At 33.3% G+C, this 23,647-nt stretch overlaps 1 protein-coding gene and 1 non-coding gene across 3 annotated transcripts in view; both read right to left on the reverse strand.

The window, feature by feature from the left end:
• LOC119638119 (probable cyclin-dependent serine/threonine-protein kinase DDB_G0292550) overlaps window positions 1–23,647 on the reverse strand; it is a 143,625-nt gene that overhangs the window by 21,278 nt on the left and 98,700 nt on the right. For both annotated transcript variants that reach the window (XM_038034749.1, XM_038034750.1), the window contains exon 2: window positions 5,768–5,871. In XM_038034749.1, coding sequence (XP_037890677.1) covers window positions 5,768–5,871 — 104 coding nt within the window. The remainder of the gene's footprint in view (window positions 1–5,767; window positions 5,872–23,647) is intronic.
• On the reverse strand, window positions 10,531–10,604 carry Trnat-agu. The gene has a single exon. It is a non-coding gene; the product is annotated as a tRNA-Thr (tRNA).

Raw genomic sequence — 23,647 nt, forward strand, 5'->3', positions numbered from 1 at the left:
ATCGTTTATGTAAGACGTCGGCAGCCCACGGGTGTTAAGAAGAGTAGTCTTAATGTCTGCAAGAATATCCGATAAGGAAATAAGGCTCAAAACCTCATTTAGCTGGCTACAGAGAACCCTATAATGCGATTAAGTCATACCGTCTTATAATACCATGACCAAAAGGTGTGGTCAATATTCAACTTAAGTTGCGCGCGTATATCGAATGCATGAAATATTTTTTTTCTAAAGTGGTCTGACTGTGACAGACATCAGTTCCAAATAGTATGGAAGCCACGTTATATGCAAAACTTAAAATTAATTCAAATCAGTATAGATGACTGATAGAGTAGAAGACCCACTAGATGAATTTATGGCATGTTGTGTGAAAGGCATTGCCGCATTAAGCCTTAATTCTATTATGTGGTAAACGCGTTATAAGAGACTCAGAATTAATATAAATGAAGAGAGCTAAGAGCTAAGTAAACTTAACTATGCACAAAATCATATATATTCGGAACTATATAGAAGTCTCATTCTCAAAATGTGAAGCTGCAACTGACACGATTGATAAATAAAATTTCACAATAAAGTGTTTTAACACATCGGATATCGGAAGTGCGAACATAGGCAACTTTTCAAAGACAGGTCAGTGGTTAACCTTTCTCATTAAATTTTACTTGTTCTTTACTTTTTAATCATTTATCTGTTTTTATTATATACTTTTTTAAGGTTTTATTTTTTCGAGGGTTTTATTTTTTATTAATTAATTTACATTTTAATTTTTTTTTTTGAGTAAAAGTAGACTATGGGTAAAAGCAAGTTTAATAAGTCTTTTGGACTTCATTTACCAAGATTTGCTAGTGGTTTCCTTACATATAGACAGACAAAGGCAGACTCTTTCAATTGCATTGATTAATTTAGGTATTTTATGGAGTCAGCAATTCAAGGTTTCTTGCTTTACGTAGCTTACATCCTGCTATCCATGATATAAATATGAAGACCAACATTCTGTTTGTATGGTCTTTTCGTAATTATGGGTGAAACGTGCAATTTCCAACTTAAGAATTTAAATTGAGTACAGAAGAAACCTAACGTTTTTGTACTGAATGCTTTAAATTTCTTAAATAAGCATTTATTAATAGGGGCAGAAAGTCATAATGCTAATCGGACCTTTGAACAAATTTTTCTGATTTTCTAAAGTTCGATTCATGGCAGTTATAAAAAAAATTTAACACCAGGCTTGCTTTTCTTAACAGTTTTTCAAGATTACAGCAATGAGTTTACATGAATGGACAGACAGACTTATTTATATATGTATTATATGTTGACAACATCGGACAAATCTACAATGGGTGTAAAAATAGGTTTTACTAAAAATTCAAGCATTAAGTTTTTAGACGGAATAAGTCTTTTCATCCAACCGTCTAGTTAAACTGTTTCAAAAATTGCACAACTCAAATTTACATGGACAGATTGACAAACCAGCCGATGCACAGAGAAGCAGATGGGCAGACGGACATACAAGCTTATATAACTATAACATAATGTAGGTCTATTTTAAGCCCTTCTGTATGTTACATATCTTCGCACAAATTTAATATACCTTGTATTACAACGGGGTGTAGGGTATGTCGCCTATAAGAAGAGAATGACAAACACTACGACAGAGTTAATGTACTTTTTATAACTCGCGCTAGTCGATGTAAAAATTTATATTCTTATAAACTTTTTGTTAGCAGGCGGACAAGTCCAAAAGAATTCTATGTTTAATAAATTCTTCCATTGTCTTGTGTTTATATGGCTTTTACAAAAGATTATTCTCAAAAGAAAAACTCAAACAGAACCTATAATAATTTCTGCTCGTTTTTTTGTTCAGCTTATATATAATAATTTTCTACTTTTTTTTTTTTCAATTTTATTTATTTGTAATCTTAACGAGTCGATCTCTTTTTATATATTTTTTAAGTATAACAAAACATAAAACTACTAACAAATTAAAAACAATTGATAAACTGATGTTTAGAATTCTTATGTAATCAAACGTTTGTTGTTCTTATAATGTACAAAAGGCTAAAAAACCAAAAAAAGGAGCAACAAAACCGAAACCTATTGTTTTTCTATGCGGTTGTCTGTCAATTTGTCACATAAACTTTTATAGTTTATGAAGTGCTCACACCTATTTTGACATAATTTATCTCGGTATTATTGTTTGCCGTTGCAACGATGCCGTCTTTAGATGGCGCGTCTTTTAATGCTTACTCGTGACAGCTGGCGTGACAATGAATTGTCTCTCATAGAGAGATTGTCAAAGAAAGTGTTAAAAATTCAGTTAAAACTTGGATGGTAAGGTGTGGATTAGTTTTTTTCGGTCAGTTATAGACGTTTTTCAATCGTTTATTTATTAAAATCAATTTGAGCAGATATTTAGATGTTTATCGCATTTAGTTAAAAACACATACAGACGTCTGTCTTTTTTTTTTTTTATTTCAAATAAAATGTATTTAAAATCCGAAAAAATTAAATGCTATTAAATGGTATGCGGCGCCTAATTTTGCCGACAAAAATTCAATAGAAACCGAAAAAACATTATTCTTTTTCGGTACATTTCACATAAAAATGTGTCGATTGCATCCAGGGACTCTTCAATTATTGTAACGAAAGCATTGAAAATAAGATGACCGCATATGTTTTCTATTGAGGGTTAAAAAAAAATTTATATATATAGTCGGGCAAGGTCGACTTTTAGATACCCTACATCACTTCGCTTAGTACAATTTTGGTAATAATGCACCAAAAATTGCTGATTATTTTCATGCAAAGGTATACTTTTCATGAAATGACGTATATTAAAGGTCAGAACCTTACCTAGAATGAACCAAATTTAACAATCTTAACTTACTTCTGAAAAATTCTATTATCTTTTAGTTTTCTTCAGAGAAAACTTGGAACTGCACTTTCTCTTCCTATTGGAAATTGGTTTCCACAATGACTCCTATATATGTTAAGGTCTAAAAAAAGATCTATGTAGTCAAACCCGTTAAATTTTTTGCTAAATTGCTGCTGTGGACGAAATTTCCTCAGTTAATATTAAAAAGTAAGTCGTTTTCTAAAGGATCTACTATTCATAAGAAATCTTATAAGGAGTGGAGTCCAAAAAATAGACCGATATGGTTCAAATTTAGCCCATTTAACTTGTATATCAAATTACTATCATGAACAAATTTTCATTATGAAACATTACCAATTAGGCATTTTTGGCATATAAAGGTTGCATTTCCTGAGAATACTCATATGCGGTCATGGCCAAAAAATTGAGCTACCTGGTCCAAACTTAGTAAGGTTGGTTTCTTTAATTTGCTATTGTGGATCAATTTTAACCACGAAGTATTGAAAATTACACCCTCTTACCATGTAAAGATTCATTTTTAGGGGAAACAGCTCTTTGAGAAGAGGTCCCTGCTGAACCAAATTTTTCATTCGAATTTCAAATGTGGAGATACTATAGAGATATAGATACTACAGAGCCAACTTTGTCGAAAAATTTTCAGATTTGCCATTATTTTTGTATGTACCGATTTCTCAAAATAATACGTTATATCATCATCGAATCTAGATTTCACTAGATTTTGTTCTTTGTTTCGAAGCAATTTTATGTAAATATCTCAATAATTGCTTTACCTGATATCACAGAGAGATTCGCCAGTCTGGACAGATGAACAGACTTACATCGATTTACAATCATTTTTTGACTCGGTCGGTATAATACAAGGTGGGCCCACCTTAAGCCCTTCTGGGTTTTACATACGTCCGCTCGAACTTAATATACTCTGCATAAGAGGTGTAAGATATAGAAAAGTAGGACGATAAAATGTCACACATTAATTGTGTAAATGAATTACAATCAATTTCGTAAAAGTACATGAAAAACGTATGTGACCCTTAATGTTTTCTCCCCATTTTGTGGCCTAATTTTTCTAGTCTGTGAAGGACGCCGGCATTTCTTATCCCTTTGTATAAACATTTTTTTTTTTTTTATATAAGGGTGAATTCTTGTACGCTGTCGTTATTTATTTATTTATTTGCTTCTTTGCACACACGTACGTAAGTAGGTACGGTCCCAGTTCCGTAATCATTACACGCATCATTAAAGTCATAAAGTTGCTGAATAGAACAAAAGAGGACAAATTTGTTTACAGTGATATACGTAAAACGTGATAGATGATATATAAGATAACAAAAAAAAAAAAACATAGTAGTGGTTCGAAAATAAAGGCATATACTGAAAGTGGTCGAAAAGGTGATCCGATTCGAATCATTTTCGATTGCGTTCGTCCCTGGTCCAAAACACGCCATTATATCAAATTTCTTCAATGTGTCCCATAAATTGTAGCCTGTAGATTGAACAAGAGAAAGCAAGACGGACAGACGGACAGACCAAATTAAATCATTTTAGAAAGTGATTATGAATTGGCAATGTAAAAGTTGAGTCCAGCTTAAGTGGTACTGCGTGTTGTATACATTAACCTAATGCATCCACGCTTACGGGCGTTGCACAGACTTAATACACAAGGGTACCACAAGTGTAAGCACAAAAAATAAATAGTGCGATTTGATATAATTACTATACTATAAATGACTAATCTCCTAAGGAAGTATTATTTCGAACACTTTCCTAAAAGGCTACTACCGTGTAGGAACTTTACAAACTTAATATGATCGGCACCATTTTCGATAATCCTTTGTCTAACAGTTTTTGGAAATATCTACACGGAATTGAAAGTTTTATACGAAAGTCCAGACGGGCAGTTGCAGTTTTTTCAAGCTTCAATTCCAGTTTTTTGTTCATTGTGGGCATCACACTCATCGTCTTCATTTCTTTAATATTCGATTCTCAGTCGATCAAGAAACGATGGTGACCCAAATTTCAGCTTCCTATCTTACTTTTATGCAATTGTAAAAAACATTCCTATTGGCAGTGCGGTAGAGGAGACTCGATCGTAGCTATAGTGATGGAAGGATAGCACTTAGCGATTGAGCATACACCCACCAGGCTGCGGCCACTCATAATCCCTTTACTTTTCCTCATTTCAAAAATTGTCTTTCGTTTTTCTTTTTCCTTCTTTTTTTTAAAGAGAGGAATGCAAATTATCCACAATAAATTTTCAATTTCAATTCTCCAGAAAAAAATGTTCAAATTATTTTAATCAATTCCTAATTCCACACAGTTTCTGCCCGGATAGCAGGCTTCACTTTTTTCCCCCTTTCTCCTTCGTTAATAACATTCCCAAGACGTGTGGAACTCCCACAGATTTGAATTACGAAAATTGCAAAGTATCAAAATGGCGTATCCCAAAACTCTAATGTCAAACGAAAGAATCGTCTACCTCAACAAATATAGAGACATATAATCATGGATATGTGGTTTCAGGGAATTGAAATATTTGAAAAACGAGCACCGCTTACATTTTCAGGTCTGAGATATAATTTTAATATGTTTATGTAATATATTTAATATGTTTAATATAAATATTATATATATATATACGCCCGTATACACATATGTGTCTATATATATATGCGCTCCTACATATATATATATATATATATATATGTTTATGGCTGCGTGCGATTTATAAATCTATGAATACGTAAAAATTCATAAAATAAGTTAAATTTATCCCCCAGACTTTCGGTATTATAAGCTAGACCTCATTATGTTTTCAGCCATAGGGTAACACTATCGTTGAATACGGTTTAATAGGAGTAAAATGTTTTTCTTACTTACCGAGCCGTAAACAGCACCGCATGGATCCATACACAAGTATAAGCAAGTGGCTACGCCCTGTATTTTTATACGTCCCACATCAACAGAAGAGCGCTGTAATATCGCTAAAATGATAGAGAAAATTATATAAAAAATTAAAGAATTGTTACATAATGAAAACGAATAAGATATTTTATTTGTCTTTCTTACTCTCTGCTCTCTCTCTCTCTCTCTCTCTCTCTCTCTCTCTCTCTCTCTCTCTCGCGCCCCCCCTCTTACTAACAATGGAAATGATTTTTTTAAACTTATATAATATCATATATGAAAATTATATTTATCTATATCAATATTGATTGTGTCAATATATCAATATTAATTGTGTTTTAAAAAATATTAAGGAAAAAATTTGATTATCCTATAATACCAGATGGGCAAAGTCGATTTTTTCCATGTTTTCACTCGTACTGTATCATCACTCATTCAATATATGTGGAAATATTTAGGATGGTATCCATTGCAGTTTATGCGTATTAAACTGAAGAAATAGAATTGCTTCGTTTTTTGAAACCAGATTTATTTTCATTTTACGTCATACTATAGATATATCCTTCGGTCAATTTACCTGATTTTTTAATACCAACTCAAACGCTAGAGTTTTGTATATGTATGTTAAACTTGAGCTCGATGTTTTATTTTGTGATACCACAAGAATGCTGTTTACTATGCAAGGAGAGACGGACAAGGACGGGATAGAGATCGATTGACAAGCTGATGTTGATCAAGAATATATATGTATATATATATATATATATTTTTTTTTTTTTAAATGACGCCGAAAACACCTCCTATGCGAGCGAACACGATGGTGCCCAAAAAGCGATACAGCTACAAAAGGATGGAAATATACTTTACAGGATGCTTGAAGTTTGCTCTTGAATATTACAGACGTTTGGACAAAACCAGCATATTTTCAACCTCTGAAATATAATAGGAATTAGAAAGGAAGGAAAATTGTATACAGTATTGATCGAGATTTTTAAATGCACATTGTTTAATTGGCATAAAAAGCCATCAAAAATCAGTCCGCACGGCATATCGATCTTAGATTGTATGTGCGAGGGCAATTTATTTACTTATTTATTATTCACATTCCAACATTCAACAAATATCAAAGTAAGAAAAAGAAGAGAGATTTAAGATTATAAGTACCCTGTTAGCATCATAATATGTATACACGTTTAATGGCAACACGAAGGATCCAAAAAACAAAAGAAAAATGGCAATAATAACTATACATACATATATATATAAACAAATAATTAATAGCTAAATTTGATCAGTAATTGCTTCAAATAATACGTTTAAAGTTATTAATCAGAACTCTGATCACATTTGGACTCGCGTCTTGATCAAATCATATATGGGTCACTATGTAATTCCAATAGACCATGTAGAGGTTGATAGAACTAATAGTTAGTGCGACATTGTGAAAGCTTAATCGAGGCATAGTTTCGATTACACCTATAGAAATGGCAAATTCTTATAGCCTTTTATCATAATGGAGACGAAGGCAACTCCAAACATTTTGGCCCCTTGTTTGCAATGATCAGCTGGTCAACGAGTTTAAAACTGTGCTCAAAAGGATTTGAGATACATCTAGCCTTTATTATACCAATCAGAATTTAGAATTATTTTCAGAATTGTCTGTCCGTCATGTCTTCTTTTGTTCAACATATTGGTCGCAATTTTTCAGATATTTTGATGAAATTCGGTGCACCGGAATGGTTTGGGTCAAAGACGATTTGTATTAAAAATGGTTCGGATCAAATTATTTTTTCGATCTTTTCCCATATAACACATCATTGTGAAAAGTCATCATATGAATAACTATGTAAAGCGAAGTCATGTAGAATATATAACGGTGGGTCACGACCCGGTATTATGTTTTTGTTGACTTTAATATTAAAAATGTTGGTACGACTTTTCGTTTGTTTTCCAATTTTATGCATCCTATCTAGCGAGTAGTGTGTAGTCCATAGATCCATTCATTTGTAAAGCATACACATTAAATTATATGATTGTTCAGATAAAACGTAGAGAATAGCTCTAGACTGATGTAGGTAATATTTTTACTTACTCTTATTTAGGATTATGAGTGAAGTCACTTAATTGATTTTTAGTGTTTGTACAAAGCTTATGTCAAAGGAATATTTGAACCTCAAAGTTTTTGAATTTCTTTGGAAAATTTGAAGAAAAGGTGAGAAATATGTAAGATTGCTGATAATAATGGTCAGTAGCGTGAATTGATTTAGTTTTTAAACGTAACTTGTCGAAAATGATGATAAGAAAATTTTCAATTAAGTTTGCTTTGCAAAGTTTTGAGCTTTTAATCATCAATGAAATCTTGAATGAAGAGTTGGGAACGTAGTTTTCAAATTTGTCAAGAATACATATATGCTTTACAAATACAATTCTAAGCCGATTCCTACGATGCGTGTAAAAAGAAATTCAATATGTTTCTTTTCTCTTTCAAATGGACCTTAACGACTTGAAATATTGTTTACTGATGTGGGCATAATTTGAAAGTTCTACTCTCTTTTATATATACATAGAACACATGTGCAAAATATCTAGAATAATAAAATAAATTAATAGACATGAACTTGCCTACATATGTGCGATAGTTTAAAACTATATTTAAATAATCTTTAATATGAAACCTAATCCTCTTTTTGTCTATACATCTATTGTTAACAGTTTTTTCAAACAATCAGGTATTGAGTCAAAAAAAGTAAAAGAAAAAAAAAAAAAAAGAAGACCACTAAGCAAGCAAGCCAACCAGCCACTTAATGATTACCTTACGGCATAGGTTTGCACAGAATGTTCTTGTCCGTTCTTCAGGCTCTTTTTTGAGTCTAAGAGGCAACCAGTCGTTTTTCCAGCCATCACTAGCTATAAATGCAGACGTAGCCTTGCGTTCATGTTGTCGCAGTAATTGAAATTGTAAAAAAAAAAAAAAAGAAGAAGAAGAAGAAGAAGAAAAACAAAAAGAAATTCTTTCAATTTCAATATGTGGCAATAGCCGTAAGGAGAACCGCACGTTCGTATAAATATACATGGCATCTGCGTTAACAGGTTTTCTAAGAGGGAAAAATTAATAAAAATATTTAAAAACCATGTTTGACATTATTAACAGTTATCATAACCAAAAGAACAGTCCAAAAATTTATTATTTTTAGGCCTTATGCGGATATGTTGTTCACTCTCTGTTAACATGTCTGCGTATCGATGTAAAACATTATTTTGTTGCGCGAGCTCGCGCGCGCGCGCGCCTTCTCTGTCCTACCTATGCTAATGCTATGTAGACGTATATACATATATATATATGTAAATATGTATATAAATATACCTATATATATATATATATACATGTACATAATCAGAGGAGTTCTTCGTTCAGTTCATTATGATGATCTCATAGCCACATAACACATTCACTGACTGCGATTGTTGCCTTCTTTCGGTGCGCTTTCAATTCGAGTACATGAGGCGTAAATTAAAATTAACAAATTTATGTAAAGGTAAGCACAGCAATTTCTTCTTACGATAGTGTTACCCAAAAATTGTTAACCGTTAACTCAAACTTATCGTTTCCTTTCTTTGTTAGCAACTCCTTAACCGACATAAACAATCGCCGCAATAATTAACATGTTAATCACTTCTTTAAGCAAAAAAAAAATGTTTTTTTTTTAAATTTTTTTTTTTTATAAACATTCACACCTTATATTATGAGAGAAATGTCTGTCTGCCTTTTGGGAAAAAATTTTTCCAAATTTGAATCTGCATCTCAATCATAAACTTTTGAATGAAGCGAGTTTTTTTTTTTTTTTTTTTGCTTCTTTCATGAGACGAAGTAATAAGTGTTTCTTTTGAAATCGTTAATTACCATGAATTCATCATTCAAGCGTTGCGTTTGCCTTTAACGGGCTAAGGCTTTTATTAAATATGACCTAATTATGTCCGTCAATAAGTGTTGGAGAAATTTATGAGATAATCGGCTTTTTTTTTTTTCTTCTTTTCAATTTTCATATTAATCGTCGTCATCATTGCGATTAGTGTCATGTCGCTTTAAATTAATTGCATTCGCAGTTGCATCCAAAGGATAAATTGTAGAAAATTGATTTGTAAATCGCAAGCCGCAATATATTTACGCTCTAATATTAGAATATTCTTCCTTTTCCCATAATTCATCGATGAAAAATGTAAGGGAAGAAGAACAGGGATAAAAGATGATATCAGGAAGAAGAAAAGAATTTTGCAAAATACATACGAAAATATTGTTGTTATAGTAATTAAAAAAATATCTTTATTTATCTTTGTTTACCGTCACAGTGTTATACGAAAAGGTGGACATCAGCTAAATGATTGGTCATAGTGAAGTCTATCGCTAACAGAGCGTGAGGAGAAAAATCCATCATAGCAGCCGAGACATGTTATTATTTAATTGTCATTTATAGTTTTGGGGTATGAATGTCTAACGTTCTAAGTGAAATACGCAATTTTACAAACCGACACACACATAAGTGATACTGTGCTTTGTGACGTGTCATCAAATATGGTAAAACAATTATCATAAACGAATAATGAACACCTGTCACGTATTTGTGACGCCGGGCACTGGTAAGAAAATTTGGTCGTCACTTATATGGGACGTTGGTAGCGAAAGGATTAAAAAAAAAAAAAAAAAAGAAGCAGATATCCTCACATTGCATCAAAGTCGCAGAAGGCCCCGGCGAGATTCGAACTCACGATCTCCTGTTTACTAGACAGGCGCTTTAACCAACTAAGCCACGGAGCCCTTGTCACTCACGGCTTCGTAAAATATATGCTATTCTGCTCGATAAAATTTGTCATTTTTACTTTGCAGAGTGAAATAAATTTTAAAAATTTTCATTCTTCTCCTTTACCTTAATCCATTAAGGGATGATTATTGCACAGTATAAGGGCTTTTGTAAATAAAGATTCTCCATAAAATGAATTCGTTTATATATTCGAAATGATTAAAGATTATATATAAAAATGTAGGCTCTTGATCGTAGAAGGTTTAATAAGTGTTTATCTAACAATGAATCAACCAAAAAATGGGAAAAGGTAAACAAAACTTTGAAAACATTAAATGCTTTTGATTTGCTTTCACTATTATTTCCACCATTTGCCAGGAGGAAGTTAAATAAATTCAAGAAAAATTTCCGTCCTGTCCGCCGTCTTGCAGAAACGTTTACTTTGTTCCTATTCTTAAGCAAAATACTATTAAAAAACACATGAAAGAAAAAAAAACAAAATCGGTTGCGAGCGAATCTTTTGTACCCATCACCTTGATCCTATAAGAGATTGAAAGAAAAGTGCAAATATAAGTTCGCATACTCTATAATATTGGATGGGCATGCTTGACTTTTCTACTTTTATAGAATAGAATAAGTTTATGAAAGTTTATATCATGTATCTGCGTAGTGTATGAACAACAAACAAACAACAAGAAAAGTGAACATGTTCTTTTTTTCGGTTGGGGGGATAGTAGGTTCGTTCTTTGATTTGTATGGGTATTGGAAAGTTTTTTGCGAACGAGAGAAGGTACGCAGTTGAGCAAACGGACAGACAGAGAGAGAGAGACTAACAGGCAGACAGCTGGACAGATGAACGCACGGACATGTTTAGGTGCATTTCAAATTTGAAATCGACTAAGACTTTATATATATTGTATGGTTTTTGAAGCTTGTGCGCATTATAAAGATATTGGAAAAGAACCAAACTTTGACACTCTATAGTATTGAATAGACGAGGTCTATCTTCCTCATTTTTGCACAGATAACTACAGCGCCCATCGAATGTACGCTCCATTTATTGTGAACTCATCGGTTGTATTTTATGATCGAAGAACGAAAGATTTTTTTATTCCTTTTCAAAAACAGAGATGTTCCCAGTTTATGCAGTACTGTAGGCGTATCCTTCGACAGGCCAATATCGATATGCGTAGAAGGACATGCATAGATTCTGCCAAATTTGGCATTGATACATAGGCGGACAGACAGCCAGACGGACAGACTGGACATATTTCAATCGATTCAGAATTTGATGCTGATCCAGAATATATATATTTGGCGAGATCACTGAAGCTTCATTCTGGGTGTTGCAAACATTCTGACAAAATTAATATACCGCTCAACTTTTGGTGATGGGTATAAAAAAGTAGTCAGAAAAATTATTTCCTTATAATGAAAGCTTTTGGCTTTAAAGGAGACGCGATACTCCGCATTACTCCGTTACGTCATAATGTATGTTATGAAAGTATCTTAAGGTGGTGCGGATGTACGCAATACCCAGAAAAACTTAATATAGATCCTCCTCTTTTATATTATACTAAGCGAATTAGAGTTACTTTCAGAATCGATTTAGGTATGTCCATCCCTCCGGGACTCTTGCGTACAATCTACATGCCGAACTTTTTAAGATATTTTGATGAAATTACATACGATACACCCATGACCCATGAACACTATTTAAATCGGACCACATTTTCAGCCACTTCCTAACTTAAGCTTTAGTTTAAGAAGTCATTATATAAATAACTGTAGGATGCCTATTTTATTACTTGTTCTATATTATTTTCATTTTTGTTTGTATACATGTTATACATATACATACATAAATTGCTTTCTATAATTACGTTAAAGAAATATTTTATTTGTATTTTTTTTTTGTTTTTCTTCACTTCGTTGTCAATTTGTAGAAACGACAGACACGCATACACAAACACACATTCTACACACCACACGCTGTATATTAGATCGATTATCAGTCAGCTATTTATTCTGTCATTAATATGTTAGTTAATGATGAATGAGTTTTTCCCACAAAGTATTCTTCACTTGTTTATTTATTTACAGTTTTTTTTTTCCTTTCTTTTAACACTAAATCCTTTGTTATATCATTAAATGAATCGTTTTACTGCAAAGCCTAAGTAATGCGTCTTATGTTCTGGATATGCTTAAGAGTTTCGTAATATATAAGAAACTTACGAAATGTGTTTAATTTCAATATATTTTTAAAGCATTAAAGTATACGTATATTAGCGTATTGTTCGAACACCCTTGCTTAGGGTGGAAGAATAAATATTTGATATTTTTTTAACGGTTCCTCACTTTGCTTAACTGCATAGATTTGTGAGTAATTAAAGAAATTATAACAAATAAATATCAAATATGTGATCTTTGGTTTCATATAGGAATACAAAGGGAAACAAGTCGGAAAACTATATTTGACTGTTTGATCGAAACTCTTATACCCTTTGCTTTTGTTTTCAAAAGAAAATACAAAAACAACGAAAGAAAACGAGAAAATGGAATTTCGTGAATTTGCGTACTATACCTAAAAACAACATACATTAAAGCTTCTTTGTTCTTATTGATGAACCTTGTTATTCCAAAATCGGATAAAATAATATAGTGTAAAAAAGGCTTGGAAGTATACGCGATATACGAGACGCAACACATATCCAGTAATTAGATATTCCCTCCTTTCTACCTCTACCTACTGTATGCAAGAAGTTAGTGCTCGATATCTAAAAGTTCAACATAAGCCGAATATAACTTATTTCTTCTCTTTTCATAAGAACAAAATAACTTTCCGAGCTTACAAGCTTACACTAGCTTCTTAAATGTTTTCTTAATAAAATCTTTATGTGAGGATTGAAATTGAAGTTTAATACGTCAAGGAGTTATCGATAATAAGGAATATACTAATACGGGCTCTAATCTGTAATAGGTTCCCGGGAAAGTTTTGTCGTATTTTTCTACCTCCACTTAATTCTACTTGTCAGGTCAAGGCAAGCAAGTGAAATACATTATATAGAGTCACGTTATTTAGCGTACCCCCTTCATGGAATGTAACAGGACTACTTTCGATGGCCTTCAGCAGTGATTGATGAATAGGGTGCAGACAGACGATGTATTTGACTTGAATTTCAGAAAGTAAACCAAACATCGGCTGTTTGTGAAAACTTATGTGACCCGTCGAAAAACAAAGTTGTAAATGTTGGGACCTGGTAAAGATGGCTTGCTAACTTGTGTTGCAGTGATCTCCAGTCTCCAACAAGATCATCGATCTTGGCGGCGTAATCAGAGAGTGACCCAGATCTATCAAATTTCTAATCGTAAAGGAACTTAACAAACATCTTCAAAGTGTATCATATACGATTGATATTTATACTCTATGCATGAATGGATTTGGATTGCAATCATGTAACTGAAGGCACTTAAAGTACAATAGCATTTTTTTGTCAACCTTATGTCGAGAAAGTGCTGTCAAATTGTATTAAAAATCCGAATTTAAGTACTCGGGTTATGTCATATACATACATCAATTACCAGCGGATAAAAATAACTTGAGATTAAATTATACGAAAAGTATGATCACTGCATTAAAGCAACAGATAGGCATTTAAACTTAAATATATGAATATATCTCCGGAAAAATGGAAAGAATGGCACTAGTGGCGAATCCGTAGAACAGCACCCTTCGTGACTCGTGTAGAATCCCATGATGGATCAAACAGGTAAAGATTAGTATAAAATATGTTCCACAAAGCACCCTGAACGAGTTATGAAACAGTTATTTAGTGCGGCAGTGTGACAGTTAAATTATTTCATAGTCCGTCGTAACTCGACCAAGCACATTAAGTGAGATTCTCTTCTATGAATATTATGAATGAGTGGATTCGCACTGGAATCATTATGCAATGCGTTCCATATCCGATTGATATGATCGCATGAATGAATGGATTAGCACCTTCTACTGTACTGTTCAAATACCGTATACAAGTTAGTCAAAGTTCGCAACATATATCAAGTAATGAATAGGGGAACTGCTGTATGCGATAAAGTGCCTTTTACGAGATCTTATGAAAATTGAAACAACAAAAGTTAAAAGTTTTCCTTTTATGCTATTAGGTTTTTCTTCGGTGTTTTGTTATCGCGTAAAAAGAAATTAATTGCATACATAAACATATAGCATTAATGACAACTTCAAAGGAAATCAGATCTGAAGGGGACTACCGCATTTATATATGTGTAAACATTAATTTCTGTACGCGAATGTATCTTAATTCACGTTTTCAAGACAGCAATGGATACGCAATAAAAAACGTAATTATTCATAAAGTCACAAAATCAAGAAACGGCCTGTGGTTATGAATGATTGCGTATCTAAGTCACGAGTCGTAGAAAATTATTTATTTTGCTTTTGTTTTTGCTTTTTTACCACACTTACGTGTAAACAACGAATGACTATAAATAAAAACATTTACATAAAATTATATTTAATTACCATTCATAGCAAATCCTAACAAGATTTTTCTATTTTGTTTTTGGTTTTTGCAATTAACTGCTTAAAGCACCAAAGCCACCAAAAATTTATGCTTTAAATGGAAAAGCTTTTAGTAACGTTTAAGCAAAACTCAGTTTGTTGGTTACGTTCAAGCGACTTTGATGGAATGTATGCGAATGTGCATTTGTTAAGGACAGACAGATGAACATATTTACAAATGAGATCACATCATAACTGAATTTTAAATAAATATATCAAACAACCAAGTAAGCAACCAACCCACAAAAAAATTTTTATTCACTTTTCAATTTGTTTTCTACTTTAAAAGCGTAATTGAGTTCATTTTCTAAGATTTCCAAAAAAAAAAAAAAGTCGCCTTACGAGTAGCTTTGACGACTGACCGCACATTAAAATAAATCAAATAATATTTAAAAGAAAAATATTTGAAAATAGTGTTATTATAAATTATTACCATAATTAAGTTGACGTTGTTTGAGGAAAACAAGGCAAACCGTAAACAAGTAATAAATAATCACACATTGTCTGTCAAAAAAAAGAATATATATAAATATATAAATGTAAAAAGTGTACTCGGTTTCTTCGTGAATCCCCACCAATAAAGCTCATAAAAAAAGTCTCCCGGTGTGTATTGGATTCGCCTGATGATGAGCTTTGCAGAATGCGATGTAGAAAACGGCATTAAGTTGACTATGCTTGCTTGCCTCCTCCTATGTCAGTCAGCTTGTCTTTCCGCCCGCCTCCCTACCCGCTCGTGCTTTTCCATCTGTACACCTGTTCACTTTGCCGCCTAACTATCCACCTAAGCACTTATAAAGCCTAGCTCTCTATCTGCTTAAACTCTGGGAAACCATCGTAAAGCTCAAGTTTTTCTACGCACTCGGTTAAAACGATAGACGGCTGCACAGGTGTACTATATAGTATAAACGACGGCATAAGAGAACACAAGATTCCTGCATGGGTACCATAGGGATCTATCCTAGGTCCTAGGAATCTCACGTATGACGGCCTGCATAATATGAAGCTTCCAAGGTGAGGGAAATTGTTAGGTTATGGGGATGGCATTGCCATCTTTACGTAGCGAGCATAGATCTCCTTAATAGAGATTGTACGACAGTTTAAGCCATATAATGGTTATATAAGTCCAAACTGAAACGTGCTGTGTAGAAAACTAAAGCCTTACTGATAACGAATGGTAAGGTTTTCCAAGCGCCAAAAATAGAGATGAATGTAGATAGATGTGTGGACTGTGTTGAATTTAGTTCTAATTTGAGATAACTGGGAGTTCAATTAGAAACGAAGCCAACATTCGCGGAACACGGAAAAGTCAATTTCTTTCTAATACTATTTTTCGGGTCGCTTATGACGTTTCAACTTACGAGCACATAAAGGTTACGGCCTGCGCTAAGGCACAGACAATGATACACAGCTGTTTCGTTTGTCTTTGGCATATTTGAGGGACAGGATTTTCAGTTATCGGGAAGTACAAATTACGTCAGGCAATCTGATAATAGCCATGTTACGATGGAAGGTATGCGCTGGTCTTTTGCAAGACACGGTTTAATATAAAGCCACACGGTGGCGGCATCCCCTAATCTCAGACAAGGACCTGGGAGATAGAGTGAAATAGTGAGGATCGAGAATCCATAAGGGTGCATTTGGACGTATTTTAAAAGCGGTTTTGGGACTGTTTGACCCAAGTGTAGTGCCGCTAATTGGGAGTGCGTTGCCGCTAAAATAAAAAGGTATCTGCTTTCATCCTAGACCTTATATCTATCTATCTCCATATTTTTCTAACTTCTCTGGCGATATAGGTGTCAAATTTTCCACGCATTTTTCATATACCTTGTGGAACAAGGCTATGTTAAGCTTGCGCGAATGTATACAACATCCAAAAGAACTTTTTAATGATCCGAAAGAAAGATTTTTAATGATCCGCTATAATATCTTTACTTACTTACATACATTTTTGTTAACTGTGATTTTATTTATCGTGTTTGCGTATAGTGGCATGCAATGCAGAAATAAATACTGACTGTTAGGCTCGCAAGACAAGCAGACAAAAAAATTTCAAAAATGCTTCATAAGAGGAAAATGCTGTTAAATATTTTTATTATTTATCTAGAAAATGTTTTTTTTTTTTAATTTTTAGAAAAAAACAAGAAAAATGCAATTAAGCCGTAGTTCAGCTTTGCCTCAGTTAGGCGTTTAAACTCTAAACCGCAATACTTGGAATTGCGAAAATTTCAAATCTTTAATTAAGATCCATCTTGCAGAAGCTTGCCTTCCAATCAATAATTTCCATTTTACAAAGAAATTTCCAAAAAAAACCGTTACTCCACTTACAACACCGCATTGCCGCTGATACATAATAAATTTGAACTGAAGTTGTTTTTATTTACGCTGACAATTTATAAAAAAAATCATTTACTCTGTGAACGCATCATAAAAAATTTCAATAATATTGATATGCTTTTCCAAAAAAAAAAAAAAAATGAAATTTCTAACAAACGATAACATGACCTTTCGAACAACGAAAACATTAAATAGCAGCGAAGCACGTGCTATAGCTAAGATTCGAAATTCTTATAAGCAATAAATTTCAATTAAATCGTTGACAAATGTTCAGCAGATGTTTTTCGATTGCACCGAAAATCACTTTATCCAGAATATCATAAAACTTTCGACTGTTTCTTTATTTTCCAGATAAATTCATAAAAAATCAATTAACAGTCAATAAGAAATTTTTATAATAAAAAAAAAATTAATTTATTGATAAGCGAAGAACTTTGTAATGGTTGATGATAATTGAAAAACCATATAGGGAACCAAAGTCCTCGATATATTTGTTTGTATATTAAATTTTAAATTTTTAACAAGAGTGAGACATCTTCGCAAAATCACTCTTTCTGACGGCTGGGATAAGCAAATAATTCGTGTACAAGACTGACAAAGGAAACAAGACTGACTAAGTTAAACGAATTGCCTTCTAGAAGACACTGGGAATTGCTTGTAACCACGTTTTGATGGTTGTCTTAACATAGGCTTTTACAAGATTTTTACTTATTTTTGCCGTCACTCTTTTCGCGGGATAGCACAGTTTTACAGTGGACACCTGTCACTATTAAAATACAAATCTTTGACTCTGACGAGTCCATCAAAATTAAAAGGGATATCCGCTTCAGGATGCAAATTATAAATTTTTGTTAACTTTTCCTCTTTACATTATATTATGCTCGCTTTCCAATATACAGACTTCATCTAAGTGAGAGTGAGAGAGAGAGAGTAGTGAGAGTTCTCTCAATTCAACTTTTTCGGCCGCGGCCACTGCAATTGAGGATGATACACAGAAGAACCAGCTGGTGTGTGATTGTCGTGTCGTACAAGTTATCTTAGAATTTTATGCTGATAAGAAATATGTGTATTTTATACAAGTTGCAAGGGCCATTTTATTAGCCTGTTACAAACCTATGAATAAAAGATCACGAATATAAAAATAAAAGTATGAATAAAGTCTTATTATTTCCCGTGCGCGTAGCAAAGACTTCTGCTTTAGGAAGAAATAATACGGTATTCAAAGCCACATGAAAGGAACATGACATCATTCATATCAGGTCAGTACGTTTTCAGATTAGTAACGCAATCTGATGCAGTGACCACATGTGACGGTTATTTAGAGAACTCTCGAGGATTTTGGATTTTTTCTATTGCTTACGAAAGGGTATGTGTGAGCAAGGCTCTCTTTTTATTCTTCTGCTTAGGGAAAGCTTAACATGATGTTTCCTACTGCAGTGAGTGAACATTGATTTACTCAAACATAATTACCTTACTCTGTAGGCTGGTTTTAGATTGCTAATCATCACGTGGGAATCACATGACATTCTCTTACTTAGAAACTCTCATTTATTTCTTCTGTTCAGAAAAGGCTTACGATATAGTTCCATGCCGTGCTGCTTTGCGCATAAGTAGGAACATTTTTCAACCTAGTGTGACCACAGATTGTTAATGTAACACAATACTATTTTCTTCTGCTTCGGAATGGCTTAACAGCTTCTTCCATGTCGCACTGATCGAACCTTGTTTTACTCGAATTTCAGTCGAAATAATATAATGTAATGGTAACATATGGCTGCGTTCGGCCTTACGAAAGCCCGTCTAAAACTTTTGCTTCTTTTTGAGTTAAGCGAAGTGAAACTTGTTAGTTGGGCATTCAAACGCCTTACCCGAGAATTTAAATGTAATTGTAGCCACCAATGAAATTTTTCAAAAGACTTTTTCACTGCCAAGCACACCACCTAGTGGGGTCGATCACATCGTATGATATCCAATCACCGAGAAGGATATGTCACGGAAGAACCTAGCTAAGAAACCTAAGCTCAGCTGGATCTTCAAAGGTCGTAAAAACCTCCGAAGCTATGAGATTGCATAAAGACGAGAAATCTCCTTCGAGGTATTCCCCACCGATTTTCAAAGACGGATAGATAATTTCGTGTTACATCTTTTATAGCTTAACAACCGATTCCACGAACTAGAAATACTTGGTTTAGGTGAATTTGTTCGCAAAATCGTATTGTTCGGGTGGCGCAATGCCGGGTACATGATAATCACGAGTACCAAGTCGGTGTTCGCGGTTTCAAATTTCAATACAGTTTGAGCATATTTCGTCATAGCTCTACTCAATGCTCATATGGTAGAAGCGTGAAATTTATCGATTGGCCAGGAACCACTCCCCATCTCTTCCTCTTTTCCTTCTTTCTTCTGATCATGACCGTTGAGTGATTGGTCATAAAAAAATTATGAAAACAAATCTGCCCTTTAAGTACTAGAAAGATTTTCTTTTAAATTAATTTTCTAAAATTTATGTTAATTAAAATAAGTAATGATGTAAATCTTAACACACAGACTGTAGACCTAATTCTAAACTATGTACTTTATAATGGAAAAATGCAATGCTTTCACGCTAAATAACGAGAAGCATATGTGTAAGTAGTGCCTCAAGGAGATTTTCTTTCTTTTTTTCCCCCACATTAATGAAGTCAGAGCTAGAAGTAAGAATATAACTATTAGAATCTTATATAAGCAAAGAGGAAAAAAAAAGAAGAAGAAATGATGAAAAATGATATTTAATGTTCTCAACATGTTTTGATTGAGCAGTAGTAGTAGTAGTAGAGGGGATAGGTATTAAAGCAAATATATTAGAATCATGATATACGCTCGCCTCTTATAATCATGTTCTACGTTGTGCTTAAAGTATCGCAATTGAAATGTGATTATATACAGTTGTCTGCGTGCTTACATATTTCGCATACACATGTACTATATTCTTATGGCTGAGAGTATCTCCGCGCAATTTCATCAAGTGCATAAGATTGCCGCGTTTATAAGAAACCATCGAAACCAGGAAGAGCTTGATGAAGGCGAGCTCATGTGCAGTTAAACATATGAAAATGAATTGCATTTTAAATGAGTTTGTATGTATAAGCAAATCAAAAAAAAAATGAAAACATGAAATTTTAGACGGAAATAGAGAAATGGCCCCCGCGTCACACTAACATACACATATATATGTTAATACATATGTCTGTACACACATCTGCGACTATTAATAATCATAAACATTTTTGAAAATGTTAAGGAAAAAATGAAAGTTTCATTTGATATGAAAAAAAAAAAAAAAAAAAAATTAAAAAAAAAAAGGAAATAAAAATTTAATTAAAAAAAAAAAAAAAAAAACAACAACAAAGAAAAAAAATATCATACTAGTTATATGGTTTTTAATTTTGTACAATATTTCGATTGAACATGTGTTGGAGGGATATGATATGTGTATGATACGTGTTTTTATGCTCATACACAATTTAGTATATATTTGAGCAAAAATATATGGATGCAGATATGCTTATGCTTTGGCGTGATAAACCCTCGCATTTTCTTCCATCTATTCAAATGATAAATCAGCTGATATCCGTATGGAAATTATTCATTCAGCTGTCAGTTTAAATAGTTTACAAGATTTTTTTTTGCTTTTCGGTCAAACTCAATAAGAGAGTTTTAAGTTAATGCATAAACACAAATATATGCATATATATACATATGCATATATATATATATATACATATAATGCGCAGGTATTTACCAGTTGTACGACAACTGCTTTAACTATTGTATTTACATTTTGTAGTGATCTGTTGTGGAGGCTGTGTGACATTTCAAACGTCCAAATAAATTACTAGAGATTATATTGGCTGCCCGCCTGACCGTTAAAAACAAATTTTGTGAAAAGCTTTCAACTATTACTTTGAAAAGTAGAAAATTTCGTTAATTGAATAAAAGCGAAATATATTTTTTACGAAATTTCATATCACACGCTATAATCTAGTAAGTGATTTCAAATTAAAGAATTTTATGGATTATATAATAAATTTTAAATATCTTACATAAATTTGCAGCTTATGTCATTTTCACCATAGTAGGGAGTATATTAGATTTATCGTAAAGTAATGTGGGCGGAGAAATGCACAAAATATATTTATGTGAATTTGAACAAATGTCTCTAGTGATTTAACATGAGTAACCTATAGGAAATCTTAATTTCACGGTGCCCACTGACATTCGGGTTATTTAAGGGTGACCCGGCGCCACCAGCGAGTGAGATAACCCATGTAAGGGGAGTTACTGCAGCTGTAGTACCGGATTGGTTTAAAGTATATGGCCAATAAACCCAATTTCACGAATATTTAAGCCTCATTATTCGCTTTAGAAATGGGTGCAGGCACCACGATGCTCCTCGTAGGGCCTCACCCAACATAAAAATAACTTTTTCTCGCTAAGGCGTTCCTCTATTAGCGATAGGTGGTGAGTGGGTCTCTGACTTCCATGGAGCTTAAATTTAGACTATAAAGCAGTTAGCATTACTTTATGCGGCTTTAGTCACAGTTGCCTTTGTATCTAGCATACAATCCTGATTAGCCAAATTTTTTCTCTTTCCTTTCCCTATTCTTTCTCAAAATACCTATGCATCGGCTCATAAGCATAAGTAGCCGCGGATCGCGATTATCCCAATCACTTTACTTTGCACGTGCAGCTGCTTTTGGGGGTATGAAACCTTCTTCAAGGAGTAATATGGAAGACGGTTCCCGTTCGAACATTATTTAGCTCGCTTACGGCACAAATAGAACTTAAGAATAAATTTATTTTTCTGTTTTTTTCCTTAGTCACTCAAAGGGTGTTCGCTATATGTGTAACCATCGCTGCGATTAGGTATAAACAAACCGTGTTGGGATTTGAATCCGCCAACAATGAATTGGCGGTCCGTCGTCTGCTCACCTATACGACAGCGAACCGTAAACCTATAGCGATCGTATGCGCCATTGCAAATGGGCACCGCTCGCATGATAGGCATCGCCCGATTTTTCTCATCAAAATGATAATGAACCGCTCAGGCGTCTTCTCTCTTGCACCTCTGCTTTGGTGAACAATTGTCTTGAGCTCAAAGCCTTCTCTATGAGAGATCAGGGGATCAGGAATCCAAAAAAAATTGATCATGTGAATACTCAAGAGTTCTGCGAAGTGGAACCCTTTTCATATATATCTTGAGATAGCACAGTCAGACAAAGATCTCATTCCGAGAAAACAATAAATTCCTTTTTTACATAGTTAAGGGGAATCGCTTTGGTTTTTCGTATAGCAAAATTGGCAAAGATGGACGGACAGACATACAAGCTCAAAAGGATTCAGAAAGTGATGAAAGATGCGCTGCACAAACTTAATATTCAGCACAAGCAGTGTAGGGTATTAAAAAAGAATTTTTTTTTTGTTTATGAATTATTTTCTTAAAAATTTTCATCTTTAAAACGGTTATGCTTTTTAGATGCCGTTTACAATTTGAAGAAAAATATTTTATTCATTCTTTCGTTATATAAATTTTCCATTCGCTGTCATAACAAATGTTCTCGATTGCCAATCATCTTTACAATGTTAGCTTTTTAGAAATTGTTAACTTTTTCACATAGAGTTAGAGTATAATCTAGTTAGTTAGTTGCTCCCACTAAACAAGAGAAATTCAATTATGAAAAAAAGAGATTCTTAAAAAATCAATTGCGGTCAGAATTCGGTCAAAGGAGCCGTAGGTGGTCGAATAATTAAGTGGAAATAAGCAAGCAAGAAATTCCGTCAAGTCTAGATTTTCAAAAATAAGAAAAAAAAAAAAAACAGAAATTTCTTATAACAGAAATATGTACAGACTGAGAGAAGAGATATTCATATTCAAGCACATTTCATTTGACCATTCATATTGCCGCTTGGCATATTGTGAAAGTTTGTGGAAAACAGCAGGCACAATGATGCATTTGAGGAAGAATGAATACAAGATTTATGGAGTGCAATAATTTGACAGAGAGCCCGCAGTCGAATGTCGTAGGCTGTCGAAGTATGTGGGATTATTTTACATTTAAATTAGGAAAAGAAAACTAAAAAGAAAAAAAAAAGAAAACAAAAAAAACA

Source organism: Glossina fuscipes, unplaced genomic scaffold, assembly GCF_014805625.2.
Source record: "Glossina fuscipes isolate IAEA_lab_2018 unplaced genomic scaffold, Yale_Gfus_2 73, whole genome shotgun sequence".
Classification (NCBI taxonomy): domain Eukaryota; kingdom Metazoa; phylum Arthropoda; class Insecta; order Diptera; family Glossinidae; genus Glossina; species Glossina fuscipes.